Source organism: Cyclopterus lumpus, chromosome 11 (genome assembly GCF_009769545.1).
Source record: "Cyclopterus lumpus isolate fCycLum1 chromosome 11, fCycLum1.pri, whole genome shotgun sequence".
Lineage (NCBI taxonomy): Eukaryota > Metazoa > Chordata > Actinopteri > Perciformes > Cyclopteridae > Cyclopterus > Cyclopterus lumpus.
This window is the reverse complement of record NC_046976.1, coordinates 2127935-2154509: the sequence shown is the minus strand read 5'-3', so window position 1 is coordinate 2154509 and position 26575 is coordinate 2127935. Positions and strand designations below refer to the sequence as shown.

Below are 26575 nucleotides of genomic sequence, written 5' to 3'. Positions count from 1 at the left end.
ATGTATTTCCTGTTGAAACGGATGGTTGAGGTGCGGCATAACATTGAGGGGCTGGCTTCACTGGCTGGATGTCGGATGGGTTATGTAAAGCAGACATTAGGTTTATCATTATTATTATCAATATCTCAAACTCACAGAGCAGCCGTCGACCAAGGCCTTGATGTAAGGGTTGGTCTCGTAGCTCAGCTTCTCGTTGTTGGCTCCCTGGAGGTGCAGCGCCCTGTTGTAGTTGTTCTTGGCGCTGCGGTCGGCCCAGGCCACTGAGCGGTGGCAGTGGTAGGTGAGGTTCTGACGGGCCTGGATGCTGAGGAGACGCAGGAAACCCAGCTGGACCACGCCCACAGGCTCACCGGTAGAGTCCACGTAGGAGAACTGGGAGGAGGAGGAGGTAATACAATGGGATTTGAAAGGAAGGAGCCGAAGGTAATAGAGGAGAAAAGGTGGAGGATGAAATGGAGGGAATGCACATAGAGGGGAAAGGGATGATGAACAAGGGGGCGAGAAGCGACAATGAGTGGAGTCAGAAAGAGGAAATAGATCAAAACTAAATAAAGGGTCATTTAGTAAACAGAGGATTACTAACCTTACTACCAGTGGTGAACTGGCTGTACCAGGATCCTGGAGTCTCGCTGTCCCAGGAACTCATCTTCACCTGCCACAAGAATTGTCCACGACACGTATTAGTTCCATGTTCACGTTTGGACAAATAATTAAACACAGATTGTGTGGGAAAACACCAACCTGGGTTTTCTTCTGAACCGTTACAGCACATTGCATTACATTAAATACATATATACATTAATTACATACATACATATATATATATATATATATTCAATTTTTTTTAATTTTTTTAGATGAAGCATCTTTTTCAAGAGTGTCTTGGCCAAGACAGCAGAAGCACATTAAGAAAGTTTCAGGCATTCAACAAATAACCGAAATCAGCTCCCGAGACCCAAATATGCCAATGCAATTGGGAAATTAGTTTCTAGAAGGTGGGCAGCCAGATACTGCAAACCTCCACCGATACCCATGTGCATCATTTCCAAGACTTTTTCTTAACTCGCACAAAGACTTTTAGGAGTTAGTGTTGGGAGAATTAAATCATTGTTGCTGATTTGGTGGACTGACCGTGTTGATGCTCTTGCTGGGATACAGGCAGGTTTCTGCTCCGCTGGTGAAATTACAGAAGACCTTGAAGGAGTCTCTGGAGCAGCCCTGGTTCGGGTCAATCCAGTATTCTCCTGCAGAGGGCGAGAGAGAGATGAACACCGGATGGAGGGAGCGTAACTCTGAGCAGGTGGCAGCCATATATTTAGGTCGATTGCCTTACCGTCTTTGAGCTCCGGCTTGCTGAGGTGCAGGTCTTGGCAGGTGCGTGCAGGACTGTCCTGGGTGCCAAGAGGGAAACGCATGGTCTCGATCTCCTGTCGCAGTGAGTTGAGCGAGCCGAAGATCTCCTCCATGCCTTCAGTGCTCATCAGGAACTCGGTGCCAGTGGCGTCGGACTGTGGCACGTCGAAGTCGGTGTCGGGGAGCAGCTGGCTGGCGTCGATGGAGCGCTTGGACTTGGGACTCCTCTGGATGGGCAGGGGCTGAATGACCTCACCTGCTGGGCCCTGGGGAGCAAGTGCACGTTTGAATCAAGGAGCTGACAATCAACAGTGAAGTGCACGAAGTGAGCGGGACTTCAAAAACAGTTGAGGACTTACAGGAGGTCCAGGAGGTCCTTGTACACCCTTTTCACCCTTTGGACCAGATCCACCCTGAACATCACGAAGAGGAAACATCCAAGAAGCATTACTGCATCGGATCCAAACGGATGCATTTCATTCATTCATTTTTTGTACAAACACCCTTAAAGTATACTCACAGAAGAACCCTTAGCTCCCTTGATACCTTGAGGACCCTGTAAAAGATATGAGGCTTTAGTTTAAGGATGGTGACCATCATTATGGTACCTAATAACATCTCTGGAACTGAGCCAGGAGGAATATGAAAGCGAGGTGGCGATGATGGGATCAAACGGCACTCACAGGCAGACCAGGAGGACCAGCGGGGCCGAGGGGTCCGGTGCCTCCAGACATTCCCTGTAATGCAACACGATACATGTTATACATGAGAACAGATTACACATGATCAGATGAATGGGAGTAATGGCAGTTGAGTAGACGAGGTCAGACTTACAGACTCTCCTTTAGATCCAAAGGATCCCTGAGGCCCGGGAAAACCTCTGTCTCCCTTTTCTCCCTGCTCTCCTGGGGGCCCAATGAGACCGATAAGACCTGGGTGTCCCTTCTCTCCTTTAGCACCGGGGTCTCCACGCAGACCAAGCAAACCAGGAGGTCCCTGCAGGAGGAGAAGAAGAGAAAGAAGAGGAAGAGAGTGAGAAGGTGGTGGTGGAGACGAGAAACATGAAGAACAGGAGATGATAATGGAGTGAGTGAGAGAGTGAGAGAAAGAGTGAGAGAGAGAGAGAGTGAGCGAGAGAGTGAGACAGTGAGAGAGACGGTGAGAGTGAGTGAGACAGTGAGAGAGTGAGAGAGACAGTGAGAGTGAGAGAGAGAGTGAGACAGTGAGAGAGAGAAAGAGATATGAGATGACAGTAGGATTTACAGACTGCAGTATGTATACATGCAGGTAAAACGTCATTGTCATCTTACGATGGGTCCAGGTGGTCCTTTCTGTCCAGCAAGTCCTGGAGATCCTTGTTCACCCTGAAACACGGCCAGGAAAACATTTAGCAGGTAAACCATCCAACAAACAGTGAGTGCCAAACTGATGAATATCACGTGTTCCTACTGAAATATGAAATATTGTCAAATTAACAAATACATCAACATCTTTACTGACCACTGATCCCGGGAGTCCTCTGAGGCCTTCTGTTCCTGGTTTTCCTGGTTGACCCTGAAGGCCGACGGGGCCGGTTTTTCCCGGGGGGCCGACAGCACCTGAGTCTCCCTGTAAATGATGACGGCGAGAAACATGATTAAACATGTTTATACAAGTGATTCCATCCACAACGAAGCCAGAGAAGTTATGTATCACAATTTCCGGACAAAAGAAAAAGAAGAAAAGTTATCTGCAAAAACTTGGTTTGAATAAATCACATTTAGTAAATGCTTTTCAGAATAAAGGCAGAGTTAGTCTTTTATCCTGAGATCGTTACTGGAAAGTGTCATCACCAGGAAGTGAGACGGTGATCTCATGTCAATTTAGGTGTATTCATAGCACTTTAGGATGGTTTGCCACGTCTTTAGACTCTGGGCTCACCTTGGTTCCCTTCTCTCCATGACGTCCCTCTGGTCCTCTTGTTCCAGCAGGGCCCTGGAAAATTAAACATAACATATAAATTAAATCAGATGGCTGTATCATATCAAGTTCTACTAATATAGACAATGCTTGTAAAGTGTTAAGATAGAGCTGGGTAACACGGACAAGAAGCTAATAAACAAAAAAGAACACATGAGATGGCTCTGCAACATGTATAGAAGGAGGAAAAAGACAATAAGAAAAATATAATAAGAACAACAAGGACAGAAACCAGCTGGGGCCTGCATTTGGCATCTGTAGAAAGTTTCTCTCTATTAATCTAGTAATTTCAGTCGATCTCCACCTCGAATGTTCTTTTTAATGGTTTCGAGGCCTTCAACCAAAAGGCTGTTGTGTGCTTTATAAAAGTGCTTATCTTCTCTGGTTGTACTTGTTGCACTGGTTGTGCTCAGAGACTCAGTCTTTAGGTCGTCCAGATGTAAAAGCAGCCAAAGACAAACGTTACACAACAAGCGAAGTGTGATACTTCACAAATGGAATTTGCTCAAAGAGGGTAAAGTGTATAGGAGAAGTGGTAATAGTCCCCGTGATGTCACCCATTGGTTTGTGGTCACTGCCATCTTGATTTTTCTTAAAACCGAGAGGGGGGACTTAAGTACAACCGAACGCTGAATGAAGACATTTTTAGGTGATCAAAATGTTATAGTTAACTTTGATGAAGTGAAAACACACTGTGACAGAGTTAAAGTATATTTGATCGCATATGAGACCATAATTTACTAAATGAACATCATGCTGTATTGAAGAAGACTTGAAACTAGAGATTGAGACCATAAACTCATGTTTACAATGTTTACTGAGGGAATAAATCAAGAGAAGTAGAGTCATTTATATAGACTTCTATACAATCTGAATAAGGCACTCAGAACTGGATTTTACTCCAAAGCTTGATGAATGAACATGTTTTATCAGGTGAAAAAGAGGATGTCAAGTTTTACTTTGGTACTGCTGTTGTCCTAAAGATTTCCTCTTCTTAATGCGTACAGATCTAGAGGCAGACTGGGCTTCCCGTAAGCATGCTGGATAGTTTTGTGGTTCTAGTTAATTTTTTTTCAAAGGTTGCCATCATGCATATCCAATGAGGAGGGTGACCTTACCCTCTTTCCTAGGGGGCCGGGAGGTCCGTTCTCACCAGGAGGTCCGGGGGAGCCCTGCAGTAGGAGCCAGAGGGAGCGGGTTGAGAACACTGAGGCACTTTTACGTCACTCACATTTCTGCATTGTTGACTTACGGATTCTCCTTGTTCACCATCTTCTCCTCTCTCTCCCTTGGCGCCATCGTGACCCTGAAAGCAGATGTAATGCAGCCTTTAAAAAAACTGCTAAAGACAACACAATATGCCCAAATCTAAGACAATATGTCACAATCACAAGATCAATATCACATTGATATTGTATGCATCAGTATCAGCAATGTAATAATGCTGACATGTATTTTTCAATAAAGGGTACTCACTCTGGGTCCAACCTCACCAGAGGGACCAGGATCACCGGGGAAACCAACTGGACCCTGAAGTTAGAGACAAAAACAAAACTTGTCTGAATAAATGGCAATACAATTAGAATAATTGAGAGATTCATTGACTTGTTCCTTCTGCAGTCTTTGTGTGTGTTTGTGTGCATGTCATTGCAGGTGTCATACAGGGTTTCCTTTGGGTCCGTCATCTCCAGGTCCTCCTCGTCCTCCAGCAGGTCCAGCAGTTCCAGGTTGTCCGGATTCTCCCTTCTCTCCGCGCTCTCCACGAGGACCCTACCAACGGGAGCACAGGACGATTGTGAACTCATGGATGCCGTGAAGCAGCCGGTAGAGGGTTAGTCGGGGTCGCTCACTCAGCCACTTACCTTCTTTCCTGACTCCCCTACGATTCCAGGTGGTCCGCCCTCCCCAGGTTCTCCCTGTGGAGCAAACAGTATTTCTTCTAGTTTCAGGAAGTCTGTATTTCTGCGGACATCCTCAAACTCATACAGAAAAAGTGCAATGATGTTAGCAAAAATCAATTTATTTATCTCTGCACCTTCTCTCCAATAAGTCCAGGATTACCCAAACCACCGGGAGGACCTTGAGGACCCTGAAAAAAAAACAACACAAAAACAAGTGAGGCAAAACAATAAAATATTTCACATCAAATTGGGGTATTATCATCAAAAAGAAGAGCTCCTTCACTTTTTTTTACTTACCGACCCAACAATAACTTGTTAGATCACAACTTTAAGTAACTTTATGGAATCATTTTGCAGAATATTCTTAACAAACCAAGAGTGGTGGTTTGTGGGCCTTTAACATGCTACCACTGAGTACAAATAGGAGCTGCGGTCACTCACGTCAGCACCGTTGGGTCCAGCGGGGCCACGGGGTCCTGGGGGACCTGGAGGACCCTGGAAACACAAAGAGGCTCTCGCTTTAGTCATCATTTATGATTTCATTGGGATGAAATAAGTCACTGAGTCATTATGACTGATATCATGTATTTTTGAGACTCACCAGAGGTCCAACATCTCCTGTCTCTCCCTTCTCACCTGGTGGTCCTGGCAATCCCTGCAGAGCAGAGGACAAAGTGTTGTTAAGATGAGCAACTTAGCACAAGTTGGGAGCTCAAACTTCCTCTAAATATTCATAACAAAGTCTGAAATAACGATTTGAGTGACACTGCCTCTGAAGTGAGCATGGTGGCTTTTATTTTACCTGCAGTCCGATGGGTCCTGGGGCTCCTGGGAATCCTCTGGTTCCTTCGTCACCTTTAGCTCCAAATGGCCCCTGCTGGCCCCTTGGTCCAAGCTCTCCATCAGCACCCTGAACCACAGAAGAGGAGCAGGAATAAAGACAAGTTCATACAATCAGGAATAAGTGCAAGCAAACTGTCTGGTTTTGTCTTCAAAGAGTTCAACTTTGTACTTACAGCAGGACCAGGCTGACCGACAGGCCCCATTGGCCCGGGTGGACCAGGAGGGCCCTACCAACAAACAAAAAACAAGCACACAAATGATAAGCACAACTGCAGTGATGCGATACACAGGCAAATGGCATTGTTTCATTGTCACTAATGACATCCGGATCATTTCTGATCATCACTCACATGCTCTCCTTTTCCTCCCTTGCCGCCCTTCTGCCCATGCTCTCCAACCTCACCCTGCAAGAAACATCACGTTACAGCCAAGACTTCAACAAAGCCCTGAAATGAAGGATCATCCCCCCTGATAGGAGCGGGATGTATAGGGTTAAGCTTCAAAGGACATGTTGGGATGAAGAGTTACTGGCCTTGTCTCCGTCCTCTCCGGGTACTCCAGGTGATCCGGCAGGGCCAGGCAGACCCACGGGACCCTGCACTCCATCACGACCGGCCGGGCCAATAGGACCTTTCTCACCCTTCGCGGGAGAAGAAGAACAAAGAGGAGAATCCATAGTTAACTCTTATTCAAAATGACGGGTCAAATGGACTACAGCACATTGGATAAACATTTCCAGAATACTCACAAGGACTCCCTTCTCTCCAGATGACCCAGGAGGCCCCTGAGGGCCTGGTCTGCCAGGAGGTCCAACAGGTCCAGCAGTACCAGCTAGCCCCCTCTCACCAGGAGACCCCTAGAGAGGGACAGCATCACAAAGACTGATTACATGCAGTAATTCATTGATTCATTACTTCATTATGGACTGATACGGTTATTACAAAGTGAAACAATTTTATTATCACAAACTATTTTGATAGGGCTGGCTAGATATTAATGTATATTTGCATTCCACAAGTTGGAGTTAGGGTTTGGGTTTGATACGTACAGCTGGTCCAGGAGGTCCGGCAGGTCCTTCACTTCCCTTCAGTCCTCCACCTCCCTGCAAACAAAAGACAAGAAAGGATGAATCAGTGATCTTTGACCTCTACCAGGTCAATCTACTGCGAAGTGATTAATATAAGAATGAAGTTCTAAACACAGTTTTTGTCTTGGTCATACTCACAGGGGTTCCAGGTAGTCCTCTCTCCCCAGGGAAGCCTCTCAGTCCTGGGGGCCCATCTTTGCCGGGGCCTCCGGAGGGTCCAGGGTCTCCCTTGGTGCCCTCCTTCCCTGAGGGACCAGAAAGTCCCTGCTCTCCAGGTGGACCTGAGGGTCCAGGGTGGCCACGCTCACCCATGGGGCCGGTCTCTCCTGATGGACCCTGAGAGGATGGAGATGGTGATGGAGAGGGCACAGAGGGGAAGAGGATGTTGGGAGGAAAGACAAGAGGACGAGTTGAAAATGATGAGGTCCAGCGTATCCGTGGAGAGAAAAGTCTGCACCATAATTGGAGAAACTCACCTGAGGTCCAACGACTCCAGGAGGTCCAGGTGGACCCATTTTACCTTGGAAACCCTGGAGGAGAGCGATTTAGTGAGCAAACAAATCTACAGAATATTGATATCTGAAGGTTTGATGGGTACAGCGCATCCTCAAACTACAAGGCATGTCTCTTTGAGTCCAACGGTGTCACCAAAACATTTCTGAGAAATTATCTGAAGATATCTGAAGTGGTGTGACTGCATCCATGAATAAAAAAGAAGAATGCTCATGCTAGTTCATTCATTCATTTATTTATTTATTCACACCAAATCCTCGTTGGGTATATTTTAGAGTCCAAAAAGAGTAGAAGTCTTAAACTCATCAGTTTAAACCGGTGCACCATCTTTAAGAGGAGACACTGCACCAGTTACTCGCATTAAGACAATTATATTTTTTTAATAAGTTTTCCCCAAACATTGGGCACTATCCAATGTTAACTTTTGGTGAATTTAGGAGGAATCTCCAGACACAAATAGACAAAGTGTAGTAAACAAAAATACAACTTACAACTTCTCCTCTCTGCCCAGGGTGTCCAGGCAGCCCGTCCTTTCCTGGTGGTCCCTGTAAGGATCAATCAACCATCATATATCTAATAAATCTGCACCTTAAGAGAGCTTTCTCTCATTTTCCCCACCCTGACTATACAGTAGATGCAATCTGGTATTCATAAAACTGGTATGGAATCATTTTCTTACCGGAGGTCCCTTTGGTCCAGGGAAACCATTAGCTCCCTGAGGTCCGGGCAATCCCTGGTGAGACAACAACATATGTTGTAATCACAACATATAACAATTCCCAATAGAGCCATTCAGTGTCTTACACAACAGATTTGAATGCAAGCTACACGGTGGGACATGCTTTTTCACTGTAATGTAAATGGAGCGCTCACCCTCTCTCCAAGAGGACCAGAAGGGCCGTCACTTCCCGAAGTTCCCTGGCAGGCAACAAAACAACAAGTAAGGTTTTGGATCACACATTATTGTTCCTTCATGTCTTTTGATTGTTGAAATGAACTTCACTCCAACTGAGAGCAAAAAGCAGTGACAAGAGTAAAGACGCCTTTACTGGAACTGCTTGGTGTCAAATTCAAATGGTGAGATTGTTGTGAGCTATTAAAGAAATACATTTAAATATACCCCTCAGTATTCGTCACCATACTGGCTGTCACGCAGCACCTATGTGGACACGGTTTCTCTGGGTAAATTCACTGCATAGACAAACCTTTGCTCCGGATTTCCCCGTTGTGCCCCTCGGTCCTCTCTGCCCTCTGGGGCCCTGATGGTTCCAACAGGAAGCAGAATTAGTGGACAGTAATGCAGAAGTGATGCTCTCTGAGATCACCTTGTTTCAAATGACTGTTTCTCATTTGCTTTGGCTCAACTTTTCACGAGTTGATTGTATATGACTACACAAATACATGTATGTATACATCATATCCTTTTTTCTGTGTACTACAGTATGGTACAGTTTTGACTTATGATGTAAATCTTAAAGCACATTGTGATGGACAGTAGCAGCTAGACAACACTGACTATATTGTATAGTACAGCTGGAAGTCAGAGTCAACTAATAGTAGAACAAGATTTGTATATTAGAAAAACCTCCAAACATGATGACCAGTCTGGCCGACATTATGACAAAACACCTATTCATTGTGGTGCCATTGGCCAGTTCAACTTGATAACTATGTTTGGAAGCATGAATGAAATGTTCCAGGTGAGTTATATCCTTTTGCTGACATGTAATAGAGTTTTGATGTCTGCACTTCAAAAAATTGAAGATTGCAGAACAAACCAGACAGTTTGAAAAAAAAAAAACTCAACACTCTTAGAAGACCTTCGCTGGTTTATCAACTGCAGTGATATACAGGTGTACATACACCCTGCAGTGATATACAGGTGTACATACACCCTGCAGTGATGCACAGGTGTACATACACCCTGCAGTGATGCACAGGTGTACATACACCCTGCAGTGATGCACAGGTGTACACACACCCTGTAGTGATGTACAGGTGTACATACACCCTGCAGTGATGCACAGGTGTACACACACCCTGTAGTGATGCACAGGTGTACACACACCCTGCAGTGATGCACAGATGTACACACCCTGCACAGGTGTACACACACCCTGCAGTGATATACAGGTGTACACACACCCTGTAGTGATGTACAGGTGTACACACACCCTGCAGTGATGTACAGGTGTACACACACCCTGCAGTGATGCACAGGTGTACACACACCCTGTAGTGATGCACAGGTGTACACACACCCTGCAGTGATGCACAGATGTACACACCCTGCACAGGTGTACACACACCCTGTAGTGATGTACACACACCCTGTAGTGATGTACAGGTGTACACACACCCTGCAGTGATATACAGGTGTACACACACCCTGTAGTGATGTACAGGTGTACACACACCCTGTAGTGATGTACAGGTGTACACACACCCTGCAGTGATGTACAGGTGTACACACACCCTGCAGTGATGTACAGGTGTACACACACCCTGTAGTGATGTACAGGTGTACACACACCCTGCAGTGATGCACAGGTGTACACACACCCTGCAGTGATGCACATGTGTACACACACCCTGTAGTGATGTACAGGTGTACACACACCCTGCAGTGATGCACAGGTGTACACACACCCTGTAGTGATGTACAGGTGTACACACACCCTGCAGTGATGCACAGGTGTACACACACCCTGTAGTGATGTACAGGTGTACACACACCCTGCAGTGATGCACAGGTGTACACATACCCTGTAGTGATGCACAGGTGTACACACCCTGCACAGGTGTACACACACCCTGCAGTGATGTACAGGTGTACACACACCCGGGTGTACAGAATAGCTTTTTGCAAACTGAATAAAAGAACGAATAAATAAACATGAAATAGTACCGTTGGTCCTCTTTGTCCTCTCGGTCCTGATTTTCCACCAAGACCCTGAAAAAAAAGACAAAAGAAAACTGTGCATTTCTGACTGTATAACTTAATCTACAGGATTGATGAGTCCAAGGTATCTGGGAAGAGATAAGGAATCCACTCCGTCATCTCCCTTGAACACTTGATAACTAAAATCTTCCACAGAACCGCTGACTGACCCTCGTTCCCTTCTCGCCGTTTGTGCCGGGAAATCCTGGGAATCCAAGAGATCCCTAAAAAAACAAATCAACATCTCAGCATCAGCACCAGGATAAATAAATCATGAGTCAGTGAGGACGACTGAAGCCAGATGTGTGTTCCTCCTACCTTCGGTCCTTGTCTTCCGGGATATCCAGGAAGTCCAGAAACACCAAGTTTACCCTGAAATCACACGATGACCCCATTAATCCTGTTCGTTAACTAGAATGCGTCAACACGTCTGAAATTGTGCTTGAATTCAGAAATGTGTCGGAATATGAAGAGTAAATGAGAATATGGTGCCCAGGTGCGCTGCAGTCATATTAATAAACAACAATTTAAATAATGTAAAAAGTTTAGTCGCAGCAACTACCACACGAAAAAGAAACCACTGAGGTGGAAATGCACATAAATCAAAATATAGCAAATACTGTAAATTCCATGTGAACATGTCACGTTTCACTCAAGTGCACATACAACCACAAGAGGGCAGCACAGCACAGCGATATTTCTGCCTAATGTCTTGTCAAAGAGGAGGCCATACCCTATTTGTAAAAAAATGGGGATATCTGAGGGGAAATATCAGCATTTGCAAAACAAAAAACCTGAGCTCCAGAATAATAATTTAAAAAGGAAATAATGCTTCTTAAATAATCAGTAACCTATCTCACAAGGCCAAATGTCATCGTGTCTTGATTGAACCAGTTGTACCTTCTCTCCAACCAGTCCAAGTGGTCCGATCTCACCGGGGGGTCCGAAGCGACCCTTTGGCCCCTCTGGACCATCCTCTCCTCTGGGCCCTGACATTCCAAGCTCACCCTGTCAGCAGGAGACCAAGCAAAGATATAAAGTGACAATTAATAAGTCAATCAGCCCTTTATTGATCAACCATTCTATTAGTCAATTGATAAACCAGTAACTCCATTAATCCAACTTACCCTCTCTCCCTTGACACCAAAATCTCCCTTGATTCCAGGGAAACCATCTTCTCCCTAGAAACGCAAGCAAACAAAAAACATACAATACATATACAGTAAAATAATATATAAATCTTGTTTTCTTTTTCAAAGTTGTGAACATGGTCTTTTACATATTGCTAAAAATGAACACTAAGAAATTGTGATTTAAGTGAGGGTATATTCCTTGAGTGAGTGGAAGTATTAAACTGCATTGGATCACTTACCTTCTCTCCCTTGTGGCCCTTCAGTCCACGGATTCCTTGACCTCCCTGCAGTTAGAGCGTCACATAATCAATACAATGATATGCTAAGGAATATGTAAGCCATGTGTTGGTTCAGTTTATTTGCACATGCGATACAAAGTCCCCCAAAAAGCAGGAAGTGATGTATACTGTGCAAAAAGAAAATACTGTACTGACCTTGATGCCACGAGGGCCAGGATAGCCGATAGAACCCTGGGGGCCGTTGGGACCCTGGAGAAGATCAAAGATAGAAGGACGAGTTAACACCATAGAAAGTACTTTTCTGTAAATGTGCATTTAAATCAAACTCTTGGTGAGTTGGTGAACGTAGTCTATTAGATGGAAGGGAAGGGTGCGTATGATTGACACCCACCTGGTTTCCCTTGGTGCCAGAAGGCCCCTCCTTTCCTGGGTGACCCTGAGAAGGCAAGACAGAGAGCTCAGGAAGGACATCCAGCGTCGGTGGATTTAGCTCAATTCAGTTTTAATGACATAAACGAAGAAAGAAAGGAAGAGGCAAACGTACTGGAGGGCCGTCGGCTCCAGGCATTCCTGGTAGACCTGGTTTTCCTGTGGGACCCTGGAGGAGAAAACATGTGGTCATGAATGAGAGTCCAGAAAGTGCTGCACCTGAACCAGTTTGGTAACAGCCATAAAGAACACCGTGAGAGGAGTAAGTTGTGCTAAAGAAAACGACCAATTCAGAGTCACTTTCTGTCATACAGAGAGAGATGTGTTATTACAATGTAATGTAGAGTTACTTCAACTTCAATAGATTAATTGAAATATATATGCGTTTATATATTTTATGTATGCATGATTAATTTGACTGATAGCATTATAATAATGCTATCAGTCAAATGAATATATATATATATGCGTTTTGTTTGCTTACTTTCTCTCCCGGGGGTCCGAGGGCTCCTTGAGGTCCTGCCATTCCCTGCAAAATGAATGAATGGACGCATGAATACACATTCTCAACATCACTGATTCTTGTTAGTTTGTGTGCCTTTGCTCTTCGGCACACAATTACTGAATGAAAGAAGCTGATATCTGGAGTCTGTGATCGTGGGCAGCTCACCTGAGTTCCTGGGGTTCCCTGCTGACCTGGAGGTCCTGGCTCTCCTTGGGGACCCTGAGCGACAGAAAGAAGATGGCACGATGACAAAGAGAAGGACGGATGATGAAGACACAAGTTATGTGGTACTGTAAATATCTGCAGATTCTTAAGTACGAGGTTACACAATAACATGGTGGATAAGAGAGGGACACTGACCAGGTTTCCCTTGGGACCGTGGGGACCGTCATTCCCTCGTACACCCTGAGAAAAAACGGAAAAATATCAATGGAATGGTAGTGTCGGTTGGAAATGAAACACTCTGGAGGTGTGGAGTGAGGTAGAAGCTACATTAGCTGCTAATTACTTGCATAATACACCAGAATATTTGATCAAACTGTCACCGGTTGAGTTGCATTGTGGGGAACGAATGTGGGCACTAGGTTTTAACTAGGAGGAAGAATATGTGCTGCATCGTAGCATTCCATCCTTTAAAATACAACTGAGATTCAGACGTAGTGCGATGCTAAATCTGTGGAGGAATATTTTGAGGGCAGACCTCAACCAGTGTACAAAAACAACTCCAGGACAAATATACGAGTGTCAAATGGATACTTGGGACTTGGCTGCCTAAATCCTGGGTGACACTGGGTGTCCTGGTCTTGCTTTTGAGGTGAGGGAGGGAGCATTACGCATTCATTTTTAGATTCCTGGACATCCCCGTCTTTATATCAGGACACAGGGTGTTGTCTCAGGGGGGGCTGTGGGAGCACAGTGGCCACAGCGGGACAGAACAATGCAGCACGAATAGTTTTTACTCACAGGAGGTCCAGAGATTCCAGGAGGACCTTTGGGTCCGAGCAAACCACGAGGTCCCTAGAATCACACACACACACACACACACACACACACACACACACACACACACACACAGGCCAAGATCAGTCCGTACTCACAGTTCTAAATCATTTTAACAGCCTTTTTAATGGATTTTAGAATAAATCATTATGAAGATAAACAATAATGGGAGATCAAAGGTCAACAACAGCAATAATAGCGTCAGGACAAAGTGACGGATGAATATGTAGTAGCACACTGATTATTATCTTGCAATAATTGTTACTGCTTGTTGATAAACAACACCAATATTTGAAGTAGCGGCTAAATAAACGAAATGTGTTTACAATTTTATAATGATGCGTCTTTATTCTGAATTAAAATATAAAATGACCACTGTCTGTAATTAAAAGAATTATTGTGTGCAAAACGTAACTCATCTTATTGTATAACTTTGTAACATTTTGAATGTTCATTTGTTACTCTTAATTAATTCCTGTTGATCCATGGTATTGATGCTATCAATGCAGATGAAAGGAGATGCTATCAGAAAGCATCTCCCTGTACGCAGGGGTGTATTCTGAGATGCTCTTTATTACAGAGACACAGACATGAAAATCAGATGGTGTTGTCATGGAAACACTCACTGATTCACCTGGGACACCCCTGGGTCCAACTTCTCCATCGTCTCCCTGGAAACACACACAGAAACAACATGCCAAGGATGGAAAGATGCTGATTATGAACCGTTATGGCGTAAAACAAGATCTTTTGAGTGCCTGGAATCATTTCAAATTATATTTCTCAAATCTTCGTACCCTCTCTCCGTCCTCCCCTTGAGTCCCTACGGGTCCCAACGGTCCTGAGTCACCCTGGGGAGTGAAAGAGTCAAGGAATCACAAAATGATTTAGCACGTATTACAGTTGTTATGCATATTAAAGAATTATCATTATTATTTTTACTACTACTACGACATAATTTTTTTTTAAAACAACACATTGATTTTAGAGAAGCAGACAGGAGGGTCTACAATTTGAGTTTAAGGGATATATCCAGGATGTCGAAGTGATTCAGCATAAAAACAGGTTGAAAAGCTAAAGTTAGAAGCTGGAGATCACAGAGTGAAAGTGAACCACCACTTCACCTGGAGATCCAGACAGAAGACAACAACAGTGTCTGTACAGCCTTCCAACCTCTCCGCTTAACGAGGACCACTATTACACAACGTTTAACCATGACGAGCTCCAACGCCACTAAACCAGCCTGAGACAGCATGAGAGTCTGTGGACCCGGGTCGGCGCTGGTTACAATACGCTCTAACTGGCCAGTCTGCAGGGGTGTGACTCAGTGAAGTGTCAAATACAAATCTGTCTGCTACTTCAGCAACAATTACATTGAGCCTCAAAGAGTAGTAGATATATACATACTTGATAAGAGCTGACCAAACGCACAATCGATTTCATGAAGGAGAGGAGGCTGTGACTAAAATATGGTTCAGGAGTGCACCGGTTTCCTTCTCTGAGGTGATTACTCGGTGGACTGGAGAGGTTCATCCCCCCTCAAATCATCTACTGAGTATGTATAAAAAGTGTATGTATTTGTACATATATATAGATATATGTACTCACCCTGTGTCCTTTGTCGCCGGGTAAACCAGGAAGGCCGTCAAAACCACGGTCGCCCTGCGAGAGACAAACAGACATGGAAGGTATTATCACTCAAGCATTAATACTGACTTTGAACTTTAGTTATGCACATAGCTTTGTGCCGTTATCGGACACCAGAGAAAGCCTGAGATGCTAAAGTGAACTTTATTGTCCCAGCAAGACCAAGTTTAATTTTGGGGGCAAAATCACATGATTCAATGACTCCAGTATTTCCCTGTTTATATAGGGGGATCTGTTCCAGGACTTTCAAGCCAACAGAGTTCATGTTGACGATGCCCATAAAGGAGTGGCACCAGAGAGCTTACCTTAGTTCCAGACTCTCCTGGCATGCCTCTGGATCCATCAGCTCCAGCACGGCCCTGTTAGGAGCACAGGAAGAACGTGTTTTGGATGTGCTTCTGTCCACGAGACACAGTCGTCCCACTTGTTTTGGACAAGACGTGCTTTGCAAAGACAGCGCAAGACATTTTTCATACTCACTCTTCTTCCTGATTTGCCTTGAGGACCCATCATACCCTGGGGTCCCCTGGAGCCCTGAAAAATGAACGAGATGTCTTGTCATAGATGTGAGCGGAGTTTACTTGATAAACGATGCCCTACTGTAAAAGGAAGGGCGAATTACAGGATTTGAATTCAATTTGATTATTTTAATTTGGTGTGAGGTCAGAGTTCGATTTTGTGTTTTTACCTGAGGACCGGGGTCTCCACCATCTCCATTCAGACCATTACTACCTGGATTTCCCTGAAACATACACAATCATCAAGATACCTATTATGAGATCAAAATCCTGTCATAGGTAAAACCTTTTTTGTGTTTGGTATGAACAGGTAAGGGTCCAAAGGACAGCAAACATACCAGGGGTCCGGGGCGCCCAGTGAATCCCATTGGTCCAGGAGGTCCTTTCAGAGCCATCTGCAGACAGAAATATCTCAAAATCAATGATCACGGAGGAACATGGCTGCCCTGCTGATGCCCCCCCTCTCTTTCTCCTTCTGTTTACATGGATCATGGTTATCTGGATCGTGGTCCATGCCTACTACTCATTATTCATAATTTCTGTCATATTCATTGAATGTGTTGTAACTCTGTAACGCTGTTCATTCTGTACACATGACATCTATTGCTTCTGTCCATCTGGGAAGAGGAATCCTCCTCTGTTGCTCTCCTGAAGGTTTCTCCACTTTTTCCCCGTGAAAGGCTTTTTTCAGTTTTTTGGGGAGTTTTTCCTGATCCGATGTGAGGTCAAAGGTCAGGGATGTCGTATGTGTACAGATTGTAAAGCCCAAATTTGTAATTTATGATTCTGGGTTACACAAAATAAACTTAATTGAATTGAAATTGAATTGTAATGATGGTGATGCATGAAGAAGAGGAACATCTCCTTTAACAGTTATTTTAAATGTTAAATGTCTAAAATCTGTGTTTTTTGTTGTTATCGTTGTTGTTGTTGATGTGTATTATGGCCCTGTACTTGTATAGTGCTTTTCTAGTCTTCCCACCACTCAAACATTATAGTTTGTTCTGTATTCTTGTACTGACTTCAGAAAGAGAAGTGGTTTTTTTTCTCACACAAATAGCAAATAAAGGCTAATGTTCTGATTCTTGATGCAAAATAACCGCTTGGTAGGGATGTGAAGGCAAAGTGATGACTGACCCTGGCCTGAGACAAGATGGCTGCTGCCTGAGCTTCCTGTGCCGAAACGGAAGGACCCTTATCTCCTCCACTCTGACCGAAACGGAACTGCAAAAAGGAGAGAGAAAAACATTTGTGAGCGGATGCTTTGCCTGATGAATGGTGGGGGGCAAACTTTGGAGAAATTGAAGAATCATTCAACAGAAATCGCTGCAGAGCAATTACTTGAGCTATATATATATATATATAAAAAAAAAAGGACAAACAAATAAAAATGTGATGGCAAGTTTATTGATGGTAACTTCCAGGTCCTCGCTGATCACCATTACAATTATTTGGTCTTTGAGTGGCCAAAGAAAACAAATATTTAAAGAAAAGCCAGCATCAAGCCATGATGACCTCATTTGGTCGTCCATGCCTGAAGTTAGCATCGCACGCGTGGCCTCAACAAAGAGCCAATTAGATGGGAACGTTAGCCTTAAAAATAACTCCACCACGTTCACATGACTTTACGTTAGCAGACACTTTTTTCAGACACGTAAAAGCTTCAACATTTTAATATTTAATATATTTACTGACTATTTCATATGGTAGAACAAACATTACAATCTCTTTAGCTTGTGTTAACCACAGGATTTATTTCAGATGTCCAACCAAAAACCCATTGACTTCAAGACGCAAGGGAAAAAAGCTGACTCATTTCCTGGTTTTAGGACTCATTCTAGCAGCACTCTATTATAACAGAAATTTGTACTGAACATACTGAACTTCACAGGATATTGAATAAAGGCCAATGTTGGAGCAAACATCACTCCGACCACATCCATTTCTAATAAAGGATCAAAAGGTATAAGTGACTCACAGGCAGCATGACTGAGGTTCCAGGAGGTCCAGGGACTCCATCAGCTCCAGGGAGACCAGCCCTACCAGTAGGGCCCTGCGGGACGGAGAGGATGAAGGGAAATACGGCTCTATGTCTTAGAATGGTCTGTGCACGGATTTGGCACTGATGTTTCTCCAGACCTGTCATTCTTCAGATAAAGTGAAACACTCACCCTCTCGCCAGCGTCACCAGCAGAGCCAGGGGGTCCAGAGGAGCCGGTGGGGCCAGTAGGGCCCTGAAAGAAGCAGGAAAGGGTGCTTAAGTATTCTGATTACAGACTTGTTGAGTCGGTCATTTTCTCTATGAGTGTCAGCTGCAGTTTGATAACAGTGTTGCATAGGAATATCCTAAAAGTAACATTAAATAAAGAATGTTAATAGCCACCACCTTGCAATAGAGAAGTGTTCTGGGTAAGATCTGATACTGGCAACAAACTAATTGCACTACTACCTTAGATCATTCAGAGCTGAGAAAATAAAGATGAGCAAACAGAATTCATATAAAATTAGATTTCAGTAAAATGTCTTTTGAATAGAAAACAAGGGAATACCCATCATTTACTTACAGCAGGTCCCTCATGTCCAGGAGGTCCTTCAATCAGCATACCCTGCAGAAGTCAGGATACAATTAAACATGTTACACCATGATTTAAAACCATGACAAAAGGAACAGAAAAATAAAAATATACAAGACATTTCTCTATTAATCAGACTCTATCAGATACAATGTGTCCATTTGTAATGCACCTTAACTGGTACAATGTTCTAAGTGAGAAACACATTTGCATCCTACTGGAAGGATCTGTCTCATTTCAACAGCTACATTTAAGGCCAAATAACTTTGGGATTGATATAGATGAAAAGAGAAAAAGCTGTTTCTACAGGGACTCATCATTCAGTCTTTGGATGGGCATGGTATCTGCCATAAACTACAGGTTGTCTAAGCCAGTGGTTCTCAAATTGTGGTAAGTGTACCCCTGGGGATATGTGTAGGCACTCCAGGGGGTACGTGAGATCTTTTCTAAATATATTTTAAATTAGTATCCATTAAAAAATCCTTTCAAAATAGTTATTTAATAAATATTCAATTTAATATGTTCATGAACTTAATTGTATATATTCTATTCTAAATCAGACACCGATGGCCCAGCGCTGTGTATTACATACATGTGTTTTCCAACCAAAAATGGGTTGCGCTGGTTAAGGGGTACTTACTTGGCTGTAAACATATTTCACAGGGTTGAGAAAAAAGGTTGAGAACCACTTGTCTCAGCTAAGTATTTTAGGTTTCTGACATGTATCATGGCTTATTGGCAACCATTGAAACAAGTATGGAACAGTGTAGTAACCAGTGAGAGGGAAGTCCTGTGACTTTAGGACAGCATAGGCATGCATCCTCTGCCAAAGTCGGGTTCTAAAAGGTGATGATGTGTTCAATCACGCCCTCAACTCGATGCGACACATCTATCTCGAATAAGAGATATAAAAGCAAGTGTTTGACTGAAAGGTCGCTGGTGCAAACCCCTGGAGCTTCTGGGGAAAGTCACTGGGGGAAGCTTTTCCTTTCTGTCACAGTGTAAAAAAAACAACAACACCTGCTCATCAAGCTGCTAAAAGACAATTAGTAACTCACAGGCTCCAAGACAGCCGGGTCTCCTTTCTCTCCCTTCTGGCCTCTGACGGCGGCCTGAGGAAAACACACATGTAGCCAACAACACATCGTAGTCAGTATTGAGGGACACACACACACACAATAAAAGAAAAAAGACAAACACACCCACAGAATGCAGATTTGGTTAGTTTGCTACATTATATCAAACACTACTATGCTAGAAAATAGAACGATGAAATAAAAACCTGATTTGCTTGTGATAAAGGCATAAGCTTTCATCCAAATACTGATGAGTCAGTGGTTCTCCAAACTGTAGGTCCATTACTTCTCTGTACAGAGAATCATCTGGGCTAAGCAGCGCTAAATGAAGCAATACACCGCGATAAAGGGCATTCCAGAAAAGGATGCAGCCATCCAAATGCCTCTTTATGCAGTGTTTGTCATAGTTCAAATGATTGTTTCTGTCTATTAGGATCGCTAATAGCTTCTACCGTGGTAACAGCTATTCCTCCTGGGTTCCTGAGTTCCTCACTATACAGCGTATAAAATAAAACCCATTTCAACCACTGATGTGTGGACCACGTCTAGGTCCTGTACGTTTTTGAAATGCATTCAATTACCGTGGTCTCTGTGACTGATTGAGCTTGCCTGGCATGAAATTGAATCTATGGATATATCTTACTTCTGGATCTATCCCCACTTATGTGTTAAAGGATGTGGGATTTAAGGGGGAGGTATGGACAGAAATATAATATAATATTCATAACAATGTTTTTATTAGTGTATAATCACTTGAAGGTAAGAATTTGTTGCTGTGTTTTGGTAAGCCCCTTGATATCGACATAGGGAGCGGGTTCTCTTATGTCCACTCTTATGGCTTTTCCAGAATCCACTGTGTTTCTGCAGTAGCACAGAACGAACAAACCACACACTAGCTTAAGTCACCATAGTTCTCCTCTACACTTGGAAAGGGGTGGGGCGAGGGGAGGGGCATTCAGTTGGTTTCAATCTGCAACCTTATCGCTAGCGGCGTTCTATCCTGGGCTTTCAGGTTAAGCTTTTCTACAGTACCATGTGGGTTCAAATTAGCAACTACGGGTAAGAAGGTCCCAAAGGGAAGAACAGAAGACATAAATAAATGATGTACCTACGTCATGGCAAACTCAAACAAGTCAATTGAGAGGACATTGAATACAATTGGACAAAGACTAGGATTCAGAGTTGGTTGAAACCGATTTTCTTTATATTTTTTGCCTGATGCAAAAAGACTTACGCCTCCCTCGTCTGTCACAGCGGACAGGGCGGGGCCCATGTTGGCATCGACCTCCCCGGTCTCCAGTATTGGCTCATTGTAGTCCCTGTAGGAATAGTCGTATTCCTTAAGGCCCACGTCCCCGGTCACATACTCCTCGGTGAAGGCCTCCTCGCCCACACCGCCTGCCTTGGTGGCATCTACCTCCTCTCCCACCAACACTGTCTCCACCTGGGGCTGGGTTGGGTTTATCAGAGCCGCAATGGGACAGATAGAGGGGCACGAGAGGGTGAATCGAGCAAAGGAAAGAAAGAGACGCAAGAGGAAGAAGGAAGGAAGAGGAAGAGGTGTGTATGATGGGGAAATGTTAGTGGAGGAGGAAAGAGAAAGAATGATGGGGAGTGGAAGAGAGGGGCATATATAGAAAGAAGTGAGTCTTACCTTTTGCAAATAAACAGTGACATAGGGACAGAAAACAAAAAGACATCTGGCAGACTGTGGTGTCAGTTCTTCCATCTGATTTGTTCAGCTCAATTATGGATAAGTAAATTTATCCTGCGATTTAAATCTTATGTTACTCGTCTTTTGTTGAGAATTTAATAATATGTGTTTCCACCAAAGCATGTCCTCATCAGCTTGTGTGTGATGACCTGTAACCTCATGATTTCTCCAAAAATATTCTTTTGGTATCTGAAGGTCAAACTCAGCGCTGAGATGAAGCACTTTGTGGAAACGAGCTGCTGCTACGCTATGCAAAGCCAACACTATGTTATTTTCTATTTCACTTACCATGGATGTTTGAAAAACAAATGTGAATCCAGTGGAACTATGCTGTACCATTATCTCATGTAAAAACAACCTAAACCACCAAAATGAATAGTGAATAACGTGTATGAGATAAAAAATATACCATATATGATTGAAACATTTCTACAACATTAGCAAAATATTCTGAGCATCAAAATTGAAAAAAATTCTGAGCATCAAAATTGAAAAAAACAAAACAAAGTCATCAAAGTCAGCTACTACAGACAAAACGGTAATGATGACAATATGAATTATTGCCAATTAAAATAAAGAAGCGAACTGTGAGAAACAGATCAGAAATGTGAGGAACTCATTCTCACATTCTGATAGTTTATGGCTGTAAAGGGAGCCACAGCCACGACTGTATTCTGTAGTTCAGCTCCATTCTTTACTTTCAAACCTGAATGCATTATATTCATCTCCCTTTGTGCTGTGGTTAAAAGTGCGTATCAAATATTCCTATGCGGATGCCTTTTTCACAAGATTGTTGTTCTTATGTCAAGATCGCCACCTGACCAACGAAGGATCTTCAGATGAGAACAGGAAGCTTGTTGTTAGGGGAAAAAGGGAGCCACGTAACAATGTTTGATGATACGAGCAGATGAATGTGGTGCATTCTCTTTGAAAAAGCTCTTCTCTTATGTCTTGTCGCGAGGCGTCGGTGCCAACAAAACATTGATGTGTGGTTAGAAAGGTGGAGAGAGACAGAGCTAAAACTAATTGGTTACGTTAATGAAGACTGGGCTCACCACCACACAGGTGTTACACTGTCCTCTTCCTGTGGTGACGGTGTAGGATTTATTCTTGTTTCTGTCGGTGTGCTAATTGGTCAATTCTGGTCAATGTGCAAACTAAGCAAATATATCTAGAGATCTATATACATAGTATGATACGGTTTCTATATCTACTCTTGCTCTGTGTCACTGACCGGTGTACAATGTTCTTTTTTACCTGTGCAGGGATCTCTTCTTGTCCAATCACCTCACCCTCTGGCACCGTCTCCTCATAGTAATAATCAGTCTCTGTCGGGGTGTGGCCAGCCTCGGAATATTCAGTGTCTACATCCTGATTGGTCAAGTTCCAAGACAGGAATTGGGGAGCAGGGAGGAAGTAAGCAGATTTGAATGGGAGAGCGCGGTTAGTTCAAGGTCTGCTTGTAAGTGATAATGAGTTAAAAGTGGAAAAAAATGGATCACTTCATAAAGTTGCGGTCGCCAGCGACCAAGAATATTCTTACTGGCAACTCACATCTTTAAAAGTTGAAAAGATCCATTTTTACAAAAGAAATTTCAGGTAGTTTCAGAATCTCAATAACTATAAATGTTGCCGTACGCAAGATTTAGGGAGTTATTGAGACTACTTTGCTGAGATTTCTTTTTATTGTATTGTTGAACAACGTTTGCTTTTTAAACTCAAAATTCATGAAAGGGAGAAGTCTGCTCTTGTTGGAAGTAGGACTGAGAGCCTCTATCCATCCCTTCAGATAAAAACATCGAAACGCGATGCTTTGGGATGTCCAGTTTCACCCAAGACCAGAAAACAGAGAGACAACCCGGTCAACAGCCTCACAGAACATAATTAAGTTACTTCAATTTCCCAGAACCCATTAATGACCACGACCCTCTCAATATCACTCTATATTGAATCACGCCAGCTTCGTAGTAATGACATTTTACATCTAATGACAGCATACTTGCTTTTGGCTTTTTAGTTTCTGTGAGGCTGCTTTATTCATATTTGATACAAAATATGACCAGAGTCAGGTGTCGGAGAGAAAACACAGGTAATACAAAAACAAAGAGAGAGAATGACAGAGTGACAGAATAGGTTTCTTGTGTTCTTTGTGTATACAATGGGATAGTATTTGTGTTTTCTTAGGTTTAGTTTTTGTGCCATAGAAATCCATGCTCATTCATTACACCGGTACATTAATGGTTTCCCCCGAAAAGAAAGAGGCGGAGTGCTGGAGAGTATTCAGGTTCTGAGATCCAGTTTCAGCTTGAAGGTAGGAGCATGAAGTAAAGAACAATGAAACTGTACAAATAGCCATGCTTCCATGTGCACCGCTGTATCATATCATATGGAGAAGTTGGGGTGATCATAAAGATCATATGATATACAAACAGAGGAGAAGGCAACAAGCCTGTTATGAACCAGCTTCCATTCTGGAGACCAGATAGTCCACCATCAAGGATTTACCTCAAAATCTGCTGACAATCGATTGGAGACCCACAATAGTGGTAGGAATTTCACAAACATGTTGTTGCAGCCCCTGAATGGTGGAAAGACCTGGCCTGACCAGATGGGACAGATGGGACATACGACTCTGGACACCCAAATATGGGCCTTCTTTTTGTACCTGTTGATAACCGTTGGTCATTTTCTTCGCTGCGACTGCAGTTCCACTCAGCACAGTCTTGCCAAAGGGAGGGAACGGTTTGTGCACGGATTTGACATTAATGTCCACCGGCAACTTGGATTTGGTGGGTCTGGGTGGAGTGGGCCGGACAGGGGCAGATGTCGGAGCTACTTTCTTCTGGATGGAAACCTTTTCGATCACATTCTTCACAACTTTGCTCACCGTTGATTTGACCAAAGGGACTTTGGTGACCACAGTTTTAACTTTGACTTCTGTCTTTACTTGAGTTTTTGCTGCGGGAGCTTTGGTGGCCACAGCCTTTGCCATTTTTGTAGGTTCAGCTTTTGCTACTTTGGTGGGTTTAGGTGCCTTCGTAGCGTCTACTTTGGCAGCTGACTTAGCCGCAGTGACCACAGTCTTTTCTACTTTTACAATGCTCACAGTCTTTGCTTTTGTAGTGGTTTCAATTTTTGCCTGATTTGCAGCACCATTACGAACAACTTTCTTTTCTACCACAGTAACCACTTTGCCATTAGCCTTAGCCTCACCGTTGACTTTGTTCTCAGCTTTGCCATTGACTTTGACTTTAACCTCTTTAACCTCAATGGTAGTTTTGCCATTTCCATTGGTTTTCTTCTCTGCTGCAGCTTTGCCATTGCCGTTACCATTAGTCTTAGACACAACAGGGGATTTTCCATTTCCATTGGCTTTCTTTTCTGCTGAGGATTTTCCATTTCCATTACCATTGACTTTCTTCTCAACTACAACCTTGGCATTGCCATTTCCATTCACCTTGGCCTGAGCTGTAGCTTTTCCATTGCCATTCGTTTTTGTTACGGCTGCTTTTCCATTGCCATTGCCGTTGGCTTTAGCGGCACCATTTGCTTTCTTCTCCGCAGCTGCTTTACCATTACCGTTCTTAGCCGGGGCAGCTGTGGGCTTAGCTTTAGCTGCTGCTGTTGGTTTGATCTTCGACAGGAGGATCTGTACTGCAGTGGGCTTTGCTTTGGATGGCTTGGCTGTGGAGGATTTGAGAGCTTTGGTGGGCATAGGAGTCTTAACTACTAGTTTGTTTGATCCAATCTTGGCCGGCTTAGCTGGAGCGGGTTTCGGTTTGACAGGGGTGGATTTGGTGGGTGCTTTTCCAACGGGTGCTTTCTTCTAATATCCGCGATTAATGTTTGGTTGAGATGGTGTTTAGTATGTAAAAGTGCATATTGACAAAGAGAGAGTGGAGGAAGACAAAGATACATAGAAGGGTTGGGAGGGGGGTGAAAAGCACAAACAAGGGATGGACAGAAGGAGAGAGAAAGACAAGAGTGGATGTTTTGAGAAACAATGACATAAAGATGGCCAAGGCGTGGATGATTTACTGAGACTGTACAGGCATTACTGGATACAGCAGAGGATTAAGACACGTTTGAATAATACAACTGAAAAACCAGTACTAAAACAAATTCCAAATCCATATTTTGACAAATTATGACGAGTTTTTGCTGATTTCTCCAGTAATGCCATTCCCAATATTAAATGACAAAGCAGCATCTTTGCGCTAAAATTAACTGGAGCCTGTAGTTGGGCAGAGGCACTGAGGGTGTGATTGGTCAGGGGAAGCTGATGCTGAACACACACACACACACACACACACACACACACAGTTTATAATGCACTGAGCAGTCCAACTACAGAGAAGGCTGCTGCTGTTTAGTCAAACAAAAGAAGGAGCATGGACGCCAGGCGAGCATGCAAATGCACGTTAGTCACATAAAACCTCGGAACAGTGCCCAATTCATTCTTACTTCTCATGCTGCTATGATGAAGTTACATGCACATTAACATTTTCAAGTAACAAACAAAAATGTCATCCAGGTAAATAAAGTGTGAAGGAGAAAGCGTCCAGCACCGTGAAACTCCTCAAATATGCAATACAGAACACAACTGAAAGGAGACAGACTGTGGCATACATGTACGTCATGTATGCCACACAAAGGTACAACCATGAATGCATATACCAAGACAAGAAACATGTGCATTGATATCCCCATGTTGACTGGAAAATTGGTGTGGAAACTGATGACCTACAAGTACAAGCATGCGGTGACATCCTCAAAGACAATGAAGAAATCATGCAAGGAACACAATACAGATCCATGCCCTGGTCCAATAGTATCGCAAATGAGTTTTTTTTGTGATCAGCTGTGAAGCAAACAGGTGGAGTTCATCATAAAAGACAATAGTCGTGTTTCCATTCAATCCCTAAGCCCATTTTAATCAAACTCATGATATGCCGCCAAGCAGAAATGCTAATTAGACGTGTTTACGCCATGCTGTAAGCCGCAGTTAACGGAGCAGCAGAAGAAGAAGTGTTGCGAGCCGGAAAACAAAACGAGTCGCGTAAATACTTTTTGTTGCGCAGCCGGGGAAGTTTTACAGAATTTTGACGTTTACAAAAATATCTCTTTTTTTTTTACGCGACGCTT

At 43.5% G+C, this 26575-nt stretch overlaps 1 protein-coding gene across 1 annotated transcript in view; it reads right to left on the bottom strand.

Moving 5' to 3' along the window:
- Positions 1-26575, bottom strand: part of col11a2 (collagen, type XI, alpha 2) — a 44322-nt gene that overhangs the window by 2931 nt on the left and 14816 nt on the right. Inside the window, exons 7-64 of the mRNA XM_034545919.1 lie at positions 22688-22836; positions 20951-21160; positions 19699-19752; positions 18632-18673; positions 18239-18301; positions 18046-18120; positions 17205-17291; positions 16406-16462; positions 16238-16291; positions 16030-16083; positions 15855-15908; positions 15511-15564; positions 14700-14753; positions 14529-14573; positions 13867-13920; positions 13264-13308; positions 13069-13122; positions 12883-12927; positions 12514-12567; positions 12361-12405; positions 12165-12218; positions 11970-12014; positions 11725-11778; positions 11498-11605; positions 10916-10969; positions 10768-10821; positions 10565-10609; positions 8862-8915; positions 8530-8574; positions 8336-8389; positions 8148-8201; positions 7620-7673; positions 7282-7479; positions 7105-7158; positions 6805-6912; positions 6589-6696; positions 6407-6460; positions 6230-6283; positions 6016-6123; positions 5815-5868; positions 5655-5708; positions 5348-5401; positions 5175-5228; positions 4975-5082; positions 4789-4842; positions 4565-4618; positions 4431-4484; positions 3274-3327; positions 2854-2961; positions 2664-2717; positions 2188-2349; positions 2037-2090; positions 1874-1909; positions 1713-1766; positions 1334-1619; positions 1132-1244; positions 584-652; positions 136-372 (exon numbers count right to left, since the gene is read on the bottom strand). Of these exons, the coding sequence (XP_034401810.1) occupies positions 136-372; positions 584-652; positions 1132-1244; positions 1334-1619; positions 1713-1766; positions 1874-1909; positions 2037-2090; positions 2188-2349; positions 2664-2717; positions 2854-2961; positions 3274-3327; positions 4431-4484; positions 4565-4618; positions 4789-4842; positions 4975-5082; positions 5175-5228; positions 5348-5401; positions 5655-5708; positions 5815-5868; positions 6016-6123; positions 6230-6283; positions 6407-6460; positions 6589-6696; positions 6805-6912; positions 7105-7158; positions 7282-7479; positions 7620-7673; positions 8148-8201; positions 8336-8389; positions 8530-8574; positions 8862-8915; positions 10565-10609; positions 10768-10821; positions 10916-10969; positions 11498-11605; positions 11725-11778; positions 11970-12014; positions 12165-12218; positions 12361-12405; positions 12514-12567; positions 12883-12927; positions 13069-13122; positions 13264-13308; positions 13867-13920; positions 14529-14573; positions 14700-14753; positions 15511-15564; positions 15855-15908; positions 16030-16083; positions 16238-16291; positions 16406-16462; positions 17205-17291; positions 18046-18120; positions 18239-18301; positions 18632-18673; positions 19699-19752; positions 20951-21160; positions 22688-22836 (4421 nt within the window). The remainder of the gene's footprint in view (positions 1-135; positions 373-583; positions 653-1131; positions 1245-1333; positions 1620-1712; positions 1767-1873; positions 1910-2036; positions 2091-2187; positions 2350-2663; positions 2718-2853; positions 2962-3273; positions 3328-4430; positions 4485-4564; positions 4619-4788; positions 4843-4974; positions 5083-5174; positions 5229-5347; positions 5402-5654; positions 5709-5814; positions 5869-6015; positions 6124-6229; positions 6284-6406; positions 6461-6588; positions 6697-6804; positions 6913-7104; positions 7159-7281; positions 7480-7619; positions 7674-8147; positions 8202-8335; positions 8390-8529; positions 8575-8861; positions 8916-10564; positions 10610-10767; positions 10822-10915; positions 10970-11497; positions 11606-11724; positions 11779-11969; positions 12015-12164; positions 12219-12360; positions 12406-12513; positions 12568-12882; positions 12928-13068; positions 13123-13263; positions 13309-13866; positions 13921-14528; positions 14574-14699; positions 14754-15510; positions 15565-15854; positions 15909-16029; positions 16084-16237; positions 16292-16405; positions 16463-17204; positions 17292-18045; positions 18121-18238; positions 18302-18631; positions 18674-19698; positions 19753-20950; positions 21161-22687; positions 22837-26575) is intronic.